Genomic DNA, 12,392 nt, shown 5'->3' with positions numbered 1-12,392 from the left:
GAACTGGATGGAAGCAAACTACGAAAGTTATTTTCACGCATTCAAACAGTTTTGCGAATATCTAGCCAACACAATAATTTTTGGTTTCAGAATATTTACGACCTTCCATTAGGTATTACCTTTCGGTCTCCAGAATCAATGGAAAGACAGGTACGTGGAACTTTAAACATATTAAAGGGTTCAGGAATAAATTTATCGACGCATGTTTTGCGGGTGATGACGTTTTTCTTTGGCCTTTCAATACTGTGGTGTTTCAACTCGACATTCGCTCAAACCGTCTGAAAAAACTTTTCTCATGCCCCATCGGGAGCACTGTAGATAACTGCTTTGTTCAAGGAAACAGCCTTGGTGTGATTTGCGTTAATGGAACAAAGGCATTTATACAGATCTATTCAAAGGATGCAAATGAAATACGACTACGAACTCTCAATGGTTTCGTGTTCTCTGTGCCTGTAGTCTACTAGTGGTTTTGTTTCATGATTTGCAGTTCTGCTGCCACAAATAATCGGTAGAGTTCAGACCTTCAAGTCAACAATAGATTGGATTGATTTTAATTTTCAGTCAGGTTCGGGCTAAAGACAATTTGAATGTAAGATAAGCTTTAAACTGTTTGGAAAGACTGTACAGCCGTGTTATGTTTATTCAGGAAACATGTAAGCTCTTTTTCTATGTACATGTTTGAATAAATCTTGGACTGAAATTATTACTGTTTCCATCGTTTTTGTACTACACCTTTATTCTGTAGAAAATTTCATGCTGTTCGACTCAAACGCTATTTCAATCCCACACAAACGCTATTTCAATCTTAGTTAAGACCCGTGAAGATCCAGGGTAGATTATGTCTTCAGCAACCCATGCTTGCCACTAAGGCGACTGTGCTTGTCGTAAGAGGCGACTAACGGGATCGGGTGGTCAGACCCGCTGACTTGGTTGACACATGTCATCGGTTCCCAAATGCGCAGATCGATGCTCATGCTGTTGATCACTGGATTGTCTGGTCCAGAATCGATTATTTACAGACCGCCGCCATATAGCTGGAATATTGCTGAGTGCGGCGTAAAAGTAAACTCACTCACTCACTCACTTACTCACTCAATCTTAGTCATTCATGCTTTTAAGTTGTCGCTTTCTTCAGAATTTTGGGTGAAATAACTGATCAAATATATAAACACTGACATCGATACTATAGGTCATCGATTGTCTTTTCTTCGGTATGCCATTCTTTCCATTGAACATACGTCCGATGAGATACGTTAGATATCCCTGGTCTGATTGAAATGTTAAGACTCAAGTATAATTGATGGTCACTTTCAGTAGGATATCAGACGAAACATCTTTTTTTCAAATATATTTTGTTTTTTCGACTTCTGAAAAATGTTCATCTTTTGATTAATGTTTATTTTTTTAATGGTTTTTCAATAGTGAAACGACACGGGTCGGAGTATTGTGACGACGTCTTACAAAGTTAGAAAGGTGTAAAGTATTTGGGCAGTTCATTAACGGTAAACTTGAAAACAGTTCATGCAACACAACCGAGTAGTTAAACCCCAGAAACAGGTATATACTTATATCCAGCTACCTAGATATGTACTCCCCTCAAAAAATGTATGCGATACTAGGAGGTAACTTCAAATTCCTAAACTGTAATAAGTAAAATTACTTTCTATGAATAGCGGTGTCAAATTATTGCACGAATTGGGAACGCATTACTTTTGGTACATGCAATGAAGTACGACAGCAGGTGATATGACCGCGAAGATCGACAGGGTTAAAGAAGGGACATTTCAAAATTGACGCTATGGGATCAGTTTTAATCTGCCACGATTTCTCAAATGTTCCTTCTGTCGACACGCCAGACTGTGTACGTACGTTCCAATGGACATTTAAGGGAGTACTTCTCACTCCTCTGGCAGCGCCTTGCCTTGTGACGCACATGTCCCAGACGTATACAGTGAGGGAAAAGTCTGGGTTCGTTGCTGGCCACACCATTCTATGGGTGTTGTGCTGCTGGCAGTGACCACGGGCATTGTCGTTCTGAAGGACAAAAGCCAAACGCCTTTTTAAAGGGAACACAAAGGCCGTATATTGTCTCGATGGTTTTTAGGTTGCCCTTTCTTGCATAACATAGATGGACCGCCAAAGCATGCATGAAGTGTCATTTTGACGTTGGCTTGACGTGATGGGGGCGGGGGAACTGCTTATGAACTGATGCCTTATTACCATTTAATTCGTCACCACCCGCCCCTTAACGTTGCCTACTAGAAGACTCGTTCCCTTTTCGATGGCAGGTTTATGTTGGTTGTTTTTTTGTTTTTTTGTTTAATCAACAACATCAACCTTTTACTGCACCCATGCGAGTGGTAGTAGGGCCTATTCCATCATTTGACAAATCATGCCAATCCCTGTTAATGCTATTATATAGACTTTTGAATAGCTTTCTTTGCCATAAACAAAAAACATGGTGTAAACAAAAAACTCCATCCATGGTTCCCTTCATTACTATATATTTCATATTTTATATTCAATGACATTTGGTAACCAGGACATTTCCCCCCTTCTTTGAAACCAGCAACTAGTAGGTGTTAGAAAGGATTTGATTTGTTTCGCTTTAGTTTTTTATTCCGCTGACCATTCCCACTTTTCAATTAGAGGTTTCAGTTTTAGTAGATTTTTTTACAAGATGGCAGCCTCCATGTAACCAACTGCTGCCATGTGCTCTGAAATAAACACTTGGAATAACGAACAGACACTTCTTTTCATGGTCCCGCGAGGCGGATAAGTTGCCAGATGGATGGAAGAACACTGTCCCGTGTCTTTAGTGATGAATCACTATTTTCCAACATGGATAGACTAACCAACCCAGTCTCCCATGCAGTTACCAATAGCATCACGAAGACAACCCCAATCCGGACATCAACGGTGACAACCTCCACTACAATTGCCCAAGGTTTGATTCAGAGTACTTTGCCTTTACGTCAATCCTCACGAGAGAGACATTTACCTAACCATTTGACAGATTATGTGTTAGACCTCCCAGGTGGCAGAAATATAGAAACGTCCGTTCACTCAGTGGATAAGCCTGATGATTGCCAAACTAAACACTCCGTGAGAACCAGAACTTCAAATGTGTCCAGACATTCAAATATGTCTAATGTGTCACTAAACTCCAAACTAAGTGATCTTCAATCAGCAGAGTTAACCAGACAGAGGAGACAACTAGAGTTAGCTGAACTAAAGAGACAGGCTGTGGAAGATGACAAGGTTGATGAAGAAATGAGGCTATTAAATGATAAAGCATATTTGGCTCGTGTGGAAGCAGAGGAGGAAATGCTGAAGGCTCGAAAGAGAGCAGAAGAGATTGAACGTTTGGTGATAAGACAGCGTGAGAAACGAAATACGGAGCTGAGTAGACAACGCAGGATCCGTGAGGCAGAGAATTCCTTAAAGGAAGCAGATCTTTTGGCATCCATGATAGGAATGGGTTTGAATCCTTCAACTGCAGTAACCACTTCCACCACTATTACCTCATCACCACAAGGTCAACATACTGTAATGACGAATGTTGGAAACCGGGTCAAACAAGACAAAGTTGTTATCAAGACAGAGAAGTCTGACCAAGAGGTGAATCCTTCCACTCTGTTTTCTGTTGAGAATACCATGCCTGTACCATGTGAGAAGAAAACCTGTGTAAAACATGATGAGCCAGCCTTGCCACTGAACATAGCTGCTGAGCCATTCCAAGGTGCTCCAGTTCACCCACCTTCTGGAGGTGCACCCTTTGTACCAGAAACTTCTGGTACACCAAGTTTCCGCATGGATATGGTCCACCTATGACACCAAACATGACTGAACTTTTGATTTCGTCGTCATATGGGATTCCACGGCCTACACTGCCTTTATTCGATAGTGAGAAGGAAAAAGACTTTGCTATTCTCAAAATGGCCCTGGATAATCTGGTCAATGTCCATACTCATTTAACTGAACAGTATAAGTATCAGTTGTTGCTTGATAGACTGGGTGGAAGAGCTAAACGTTTAGCAGAGGCATATATGTATGCACCACAGCCTTACTCTGAAGCCTTTGAAGCCCTCAAGAACAAGTATGGTCAGCCTCGCCAGTTAGTTCAAGGAGAGCTTGGAGCAATTTTGAGTATGCCTTTCGTAAAGTTTGGAGATAATGAGGCATTTGAGAACTTTGCCCTCGCTGTACATTCCCTGGTTGGGATGTTGAAGTCTCTCGAGGGTGACAGTTGTGCAGAGTTACAGTGTGGTTCTCATGTGGACAGACTGTTAAGTAAGCTACCAATGAGTTTAAGAGACAGTTTCATCGAACATTGTATCAAGACGGGTGTGATAGGGGAGCACTCAAGTCAAACCTACACACTTTCTCAGTTTAGTCATTGGCTTCAGATTAAATCTCAAGCTAGACGTCTATCCGGTCAAGTCAGCTCATCATATCATAACGATGGCAACCGACCAGACAGTGGTAACAAAGCCTTGAACATTGGTCGATTCAGACGTATACAACCACGGAAAAGTGAACCAACAATGATGACCAGTTTCCATACGCGATCTGATTCACGAAACCCAAGTATCCATGCTCCTACACCCAGTACAAAGGGTAGGGATGAAACAAAGGTGATGACCAGGTTCAGGGCCTACTGCCCTTACTGCTCTTCCTCAGAACACTATTTGAACTCTTGCAAGGATTTTGAGAAACTCTCATTGGACCAAGTTGTCAGTTGGATGAAAGAGGGGAACCGGTGCTCGAAGTGTGCACGTACTCACAAAACGGTAGACTGTACACTCAGGAAAGTGTGCCACACCTGCCAAGAACTGCATTTGACTGTCCTCCATGATGCAGTTAACATGGTTAAAGCCCAAACTAACAAGGTATATTCAGTCATAGCAGAGAAACCAGCGGTTTATGTTGACCAACCTTCCAAACCATGTTCTGTTATGTTGAAAGTTGTGAAAGTTGTCCTCCATGGTCCAGGTGGTTGGATGGAAACATATGCTGTCCTGGATGATGGGTCACAGTGAACTATGATTTTGACAGCAACTGCGGAAAGGCTTAAACTCTGTGGTAGAACAGATGAAATCCTCCTGTCCACAATTAGGCATGAATCTTACCATTGTACAGGGAAGAGTGTCAACCTTTCCATATCACCAGGTGACTCTCCACAGATTCAGTATCCTATATCAAATGCCTTCACATCACCTTCACTCTGCCTCTCAGAATACACCTATCCAGTGAAGGATTTGCAGGTTAGATGGCCACATTTAAGAGATTATCCCCTACCCTCAATCTGCAATGCACAGCCTGTGATTTTGATTGGTTGGGACTATGCAGACCTGATTCTCCCGCAGGAACCTGTGCGCTTTGGGCCCAAGGGAGCACCAGTCGCTGTACATACACGACTAGGCTGGTCTTTACAAGGCCAAGCAGACATGCACTTATCGCGGATGTCACAGACAGCTGAGCAGTGTTTACTCACTTCCAGTGTTCACCATGATCCTGAACTTTGGAGTAATGTTGAGAAACTGTGGCAGATAGATGCTGTTCCCAATGGAACAAAGGATGTGACCAGATCAAAGCAGGACAAGCAAGCTTTAGAAACTTTAGAGACGTTCACAGAAAGAGTGGAGATGTATGAAGTAGTGCGCTATGCAACACCCCTGTTATGGATTAGAAATGGAGTTTCACTTAATGCCACAGTAGAATCTGTGACACAGAACCTCATCCGCACAGAAAGGCGACTTCAGTCAAACCCTGAACTAGCTTACGTACACAAGGACGAGATCCAGAAATTGGTAGATGCTGGTTATGTGAAGATGATCAGCCCTGAAGAGGCTGAGAAAAGTGATGAATCTTGGTACATTCCACATCACATTGTACAGCACAATGGAAAGAATCGTTTGGTGTTTACTTGCTCGTACAACTATGAAGGCAGAACCCTCAATGAGAACTTACTTCCTGGGCCTCAACTTGGATCATCCTTGATTGGAGTCTTACTGCGTTTCAGACAGCACAGCATAGCTATCTCCGGTGACATAAAGACCATGTTCCACCAAGTGAGATTACTGCCAAAGGACCGACCCTTACTACGATTCATCTGGCGCAACATGGACCAGACGGTTCCACCAAACATTTATGAATGGCAAGTGCTTCCATTCGGCACTACTTGTAGCCCTTGCTGTGCAATATATGCGCTGCAGACACATGCACATGGTCACAAGGAGGAAAACCCTGATGCGTACAGATCAGTCACCACAGCTTTCTATGTGGACAACTGCTTAGACAGCGTTCCAACTGCAGCAGAAGCCAAAGATTTAGTACATGGCATGAGTGCTTTGCTGGATAAATGTGGCTTCCACCTCAGACAGTGGATCAGCAACATTCCCTCAGTCGTGGCTGATCTACCTACAGAGGACAAGGCAGCCAATTGTGAACGTTGGCTCAGTCTTGGCGAGACAGGACTTACGGAGGGAACCTTGGGACTCCAATGGCGATGTGACAGTGATGTGCTTGGATATAGGATCAAAGAGATTAGCCATGATTGTCTCACCATGAAAGTCATATATCGAATCTTGGCCAGCCAGTATGACCCCTTAGGATATTTAACTCCTTTCACCGCAAGAGCGAAAGTCATCATCCAAGATCTGTGGAAATTGAAGAGAGATTGGGATGCACCTATTGTGGAGGGAAGTGAATATGAGAAGTGGTGTTCATGGGAAAATGAGCTACCAGACACGGAGAAGGTTAATCTACCACGTTGTTACACACCTCATCATGTCGATACTACAAATTCAGTTCAACAGCTGCATATCTTCTCGGATGCCTCAGAACGTGTGTATGGTACAGTTGCCTTCCTTCGGACAGTGTATCAGGGAACGGTTTATGTCAGCTTTGTACAAGCCAGATCCAGAGTCGCTCCAAAACGACAACTTTCCATACCTCGACTTGAACTATCAGCAGCTCTAGTAGGAGCACAACTTGCAGACATGCTGATCAGAAAACTTACCTTACCAATTGAAAGAGTCACCTTGTGGAGTGATTCAACAACAGTGCTGTCTTGGCTGAAATCTGATTCATGCAGATATAAAGTATTTGTTGGAACCAGGGTTGCAGAGATTCAAACTCTAACCAATGTTGCGGACTGGCGGTACGTGAACACAAAAGACAACCCCGCTGATGATCTTACTAGAGGCAAGACCCTGGAGGAGCTTACAAATTCTTCCGCTTGGAAGAATGGTCCATCCTTCCTTCTACGATCACAAGAAGAGTGAACTCCTCTCAGATTGCGGCAGCAATTTCAAGGGTGCAGAAAGAGAACTGAGAGAAACTTGGATGACCATGGAACAAAGTTTAACCAACCAACTAGCTGGATGCAACGTGAAATTCAAGTTTAATCCCCCCCTATGCTCCTCACTTCGGTGGAGTATGGGAGAGGGAAATCAGGTCTGTCAAAAATGGACTGAAGGTTGCATTGGGTGATCAGTCAGTATCAGAATCTGTGCTCCAGACGGTGTTAATTGAGGTTGAAGGAATACTCAATTCAAAGCCACTAGGCTATGTGTCTACTGATGCCAAGGATGTTGACCCCATAACTCCTAACATTCTATTGATGGGACGTAGAGATGCATCCCTTCCACAGGTAGTGTACCCTGCTGATGAGCTTCTTGGTCGGAAAGGGTGGCGCCACAGCCAAGTGTTAGCTGATCAATTCTGGAAACACTTCGTGAAATATTACCTACCAACCCTACAGGTTCGACAGAAGTGGCAAGGAGATAAACCTGACCACAACAACTTGATGTGCAATGATGTTGTCATGATTGCAGACCCTCAGACCGTTCGTTCCTTATGGCGGGTAGGAAGAGTAAGCAGGGCTTACCCAGGTGATGATGGGAGGGTTCGATCTGCAACAGTCCTTGTCGGAGACCAGGAAGTTACCAGACCGGTGACCAGACTCATACGCTTACCGGAGTGTGCTGACAGTGATGTAAAGTGAATCTTTAAGTGACAGTGATGTAAAGTGAATCTTTAAGTGACAGTGATGACATTTTCAGTTTATATCAAAGCAAATTTTGTCCCAAAATTTGGGGGGCAGCTGTGTTAGAAAGGATTTGATTTGTTTCGCTTTAGTTTTTATTCCGCTGACCATTCCCACTTTTCAATTAGAGGTTTCAGTTTTAGTAGATTTTTTTTACAAGATGGCAGCCTCCATGTAACCAACTGCTGCCATGTGCTCTGAAATAAACACTTGGAATAACGAACAGACACTTCTTTTCAGTAGGCTTCAAACCATTCAGGCTCACCCAGGGTCTACTAATTACCGCCATGTTGCTTTACCCAGCTGTGAGCAAGATCAAAGAATGTGATGTAAATGGGTGACTGGATTGAAGTCATCTTATCATTGAAAGTCAGTGTGGCTTAAGACACCAGAGGAATACCATTGAACATTGTCAGAGGAGTGCTTAGTGTGTTTTTATAAGCAAGCTACATGTAGATTTCATGTTCATTTATTCAGAAAATAAACGCTATACAATGCTAAAGTTTTAAATGACAACATCAGTGGCATCTTTCTTCATTAATTTTGTTTGTGATTTTACATTCTCATGTGGTGGTAGCAACGTGAATGCCATTCAATGGCAAGTGCAGTTTGTGCCATTAAGCTACAAGAGGTAACTGGAAAACAGGGTTCTTTTTAAGTTTTCCAAACCTAAAACATGTCATGTTCAGTCTTGTAGTAAAGGCAAAGTACAGAATCATCAAGATTTTATAGTTTGCAACTCGAATGTATCTATTTTCACATTTTTATTTATTATTTACACAGTTTATGCAAAACTATCCCTTCAATCAGCAATCTAATCCCATCATCCACCACGGCTTCCACAATAAAGGAAGTCGGACAACTGGTAGGCTTGATCACGTACATTGTTCACACCTCTGACACATGTAAATTGGGTGCCACGGGCGAAAGCCAATTATGTGCCTGACAGTGTGAGTTCGAATCCTGGATTGGACTCAACCTAACAAAAGTACTAAATGCTGAACTTTACTGAGAAAGTGTAATCTCAAATAGAACATATGTTTGCCATATATTTGACAACTTTCTAAACGGCATTGTGTATTCATTGCTATCGTTAAACTAGAACGATACTTCAAGATCCGGATTCGAACTGTCACAAAGCAATATATATTCATGCATAACTTCATATTGTACCCGACCTCCTCCGTGGTGTAGTGGTTAGAGCGTCCGCCCGGAGAGCGCAAAGTCGCGGGTTCGATCCCCGGCCGCGTCATACCAAAAGACGTTAAAATAGGGTACTTGTTGGTCCCTGCTGGCGCTCAAGCTTTGGGGTATGGATTGAGGGATTCAAACTGTTGGGTGTTTATTGAGGGATTCAAGCTGTGGGGTGTGGATTGAGGGATTGACGAGACTCGTCGAGACGGCATCTCTCATATCGTGTACAAAATAACAAAAATGACGTGATCGTGTTGGTTGTCAATGTGGCCACAACCTGAAATCTATGCTTCATCTGGAAATTAAAGCCTATATTTACAAACATGTAGGTACAAAATGCTTTTTTTCGGTATCATATTTTCCGTAACCATATAATGTACATTAGCCAGTGTTTACTCTTCACATCCATCCATTCATCCATCCATCCTTCCATTCACCCGTCCGTCCGTCCGATCGTTTGTTCGTTCGTTCGGTCGGTCGCTCTTTCGTTCATTTATTCATTCATTCATTCATTCATTCATTCATTCATTCACCGCTTCCGCGGTGTAGTGGTTAGAGCATCCGCCCGGAGAGCGGAAGGTTGCGGGTTCGATCCCAGACCGTGTCATACCAAAATGTGGTACTTGTTGGTCCCTGCCTGACGCTCGGCATTAATGGGTTCAGCAAGGACTGGTCGGCTCGGAGTCAGTATAATGTTTCTGAGTAGGGGATTCATGCTTCACTGTGGCATGGTATCTCAGCGAGCTAGCACTATAAAACCAGCTTAAGTCTGGGCTAGTACAAGCAGCCACACATACACATACACACGCATGCACGTCATCATATAAGCGAAATGTTCTCAAGCATGACGTTAAACCCAATTTCACCTCACCTCACCTCATATTGTACCCTTATCCCTACTTTACCGTGAATATCCGGGTTAGAATTGGTCTTACTTGCTGACGCGGTTAATGCATGACGTCATATCTAAATTGTGTAAGTCGATGTTCATGATGTCAATCACTGGATTTTTTGGTCCGGACATCGATTTTTTTAGAAATTCCCGTACAAACGGGTCTTCAGTGTTTACCATTATGAATCCAAAGCTGAAATGTACTTCTCCACTTAAAACTGTATATCAAAAACGTCAGAATATATTCTTCTTGAAAAGTGCTTCAATCAATCGCCCTGCTACTGCGCACTGCTGTCAAGTAGCTTAATTGTCTACCCCATGTTTGAAGGTAACCAATATGTGGATGTGTTGTTCTGTCGGTGACATTACTTGCCCTTTACTGAGCACTCGTTCGTGCATTGTATTTGCGTCTAATTTAGCTACTTGAACATGTTTGGTCTGTGATTGAGACTTTTGCCACATACAGGTTGGTTATTACCTTCTATAAAGCTGAATTCAACAACATACATGACAGGTGTAACGTAGCGTAGTCTTAAAATACTGCGAATCAGTCTAAATAACCTGTGTATGAATTCTTCATTAAGGTTTGTGTTTTTGTTGTGGAGGAGGAAGTGGACCTTTTAGAGTGGGTCAGTTTAGTTTTATTTTTGAAATATTCCATTATTATCACGGCGGGGAACACCAGAAATGGGCTTCACATGTGGTGAATCGAACCCGGGTTTTCGGCGTGACGAGCGAACGCTTTAACCACCAGGCTACCCCACCGCCAACATTGTACCTAAAATGACATTTATAATAAATTGTTTTTTGAAATGCCTTTTTGTATTTATTTATGAAATTAAATATTACATCTTCTCAGGCGACATTAAAGGGGAAACACTTGACGTGTAGCATTAATCTGTGCCATCCATTCCGTTGATATCCCAACTGCTGACCTTAACACTACAGCTGTAACAGCTGTCAATCAACTTCCGGAAGAAATCATATTAAAATGAAATAGAACGTTATCTCACGTTTGTCACCGAACAACGAATCACTTTGTTTAAATGTCTATGATCACAGGTACAACAGTGCATCAAGCCTAGATAGTGCTTTCTGACGTATTCTTTGTTTTAGCTCAGACATCGACAAATGAATGTACACACGGGGTACGTTTTTCAGTATCGTATTGTTAATTATTAAAACCAAGAACACAAACCTCAGTATGTGCATTCTACCGAGAATATAGACTACATACTTTGAAAAGTAGTATTTGACCTGTTGAACTAACTGTTGCTTTCAGAAGTGGGTCAAGGTCATCCGTATCTGTGTAGCTAAGCAGAAGATGTCTGGGGTGCGGAATTGTCGGTTTCCTTAAAGGGTTTCTAGCTATTTTGAGTTGTGCTTCAGTATGTCCGCAGTTAAGAGATGTCCTTGTCAACGTTCTGACAGCGAACCACAGATAGTGTCTGTCACGTGACAATGTGCAGGACGTCATAATAATAACTTATTCTTAACCAGCTATTTTCTAATTGAGCCTTTTTACTGTGAAGAGCTGGTTGATAATATAGTTTTCTCTTTTAAGTGACAAGAACTTTCAAAGTTTGCTATTCCTGTTCTGTCAGTGCTGGTATTTAACGCTTGAATACATTTTCATGCACAGCTCTAGCCGTGACCCAAATCGACGGTACAAACGAAGACGTTATCAATTTGTAATGACCTTGAGATTCCTTCTTCATTCGAGCTCGTTTCAGCGTCACGTCAAAACACGTGAGCATCATAATACGATCGAGTGAGTACATGGTTTGCGTGCGTATATGAATGAGTGAAATAAAAAAAGTACCAGAATAGTTCTAGCATGTTAGACGCATGACGTTGTTTTCAGAGTATATACGGTATCAGTACGGTATAACGGTATCGCGGCAAGGTGATTTGTCCGAGGGCATTGTCTTCGTCACCAGCAGCGTGGGTCGTTTCATAACGTCAATAAATCAGTTGATCGATGCTCTGATATTTACAGGCACACGTCATAAAACTGGAACATAGCTGAAAATTCGATATCACAGATCAGATTGACAGTACTCCAATCACTAAAAATGTTCGTCATAAACAAATATTGCCACTGAATATAAATTTTATAAACGATGAAGTCGAAGTAGCGCTTTTGTGATCTTGTACGGTAATACGGTTTTTCAAGCCTTGTGTTAGAGGGAAAACTCACAATCACACAGTCTGTTTTTCACCTCGTTAGTGACACCTATGGTAAAGTGCATG

At 42.3% G+C, this 12,392-nt stretch overlaps 1 protein-coding gene across 1 annotated transcript; it reads left to right on the top strand.

The window, feature by feature from the left end:
• The first annotated feature begins 5,465 nt into the window (after nucleotides 1-5,465).
• On the top strand, nucleotides 5,466-7,289 carry LOC124289791. The gene has a single exon (XM_046726457.1). The coding sequence runs from the start codon at nucleotides 5,466-5,468 to the stop codon at nucleotides 7,287-7,289; it is 1,824 nt and encodes a 607-aa protein (XP_046582413.1).
• Nucleotides 7,290-12,392: the final 5,103 nt, after the last annotated feature.

Source organism: Haliotis rubra, unplaced genomic scaffold (assembly GCF_003918875.1).
Source record: "Haliotis rubra isolate DU_JTF1 unplaced genomic scaffold, ASM391887v1 Scf45, whole genome shotgun sequence".
Lineage (NCBI taxonomy): Eukaryota > Metazoa > Mollusca > Gastropoda > Lepetellida > Haliotidae > Haliotis > Haliotis rubra.
This window is presented reverse-complemented; position numbering and strand designations above follow the sequence as displayed.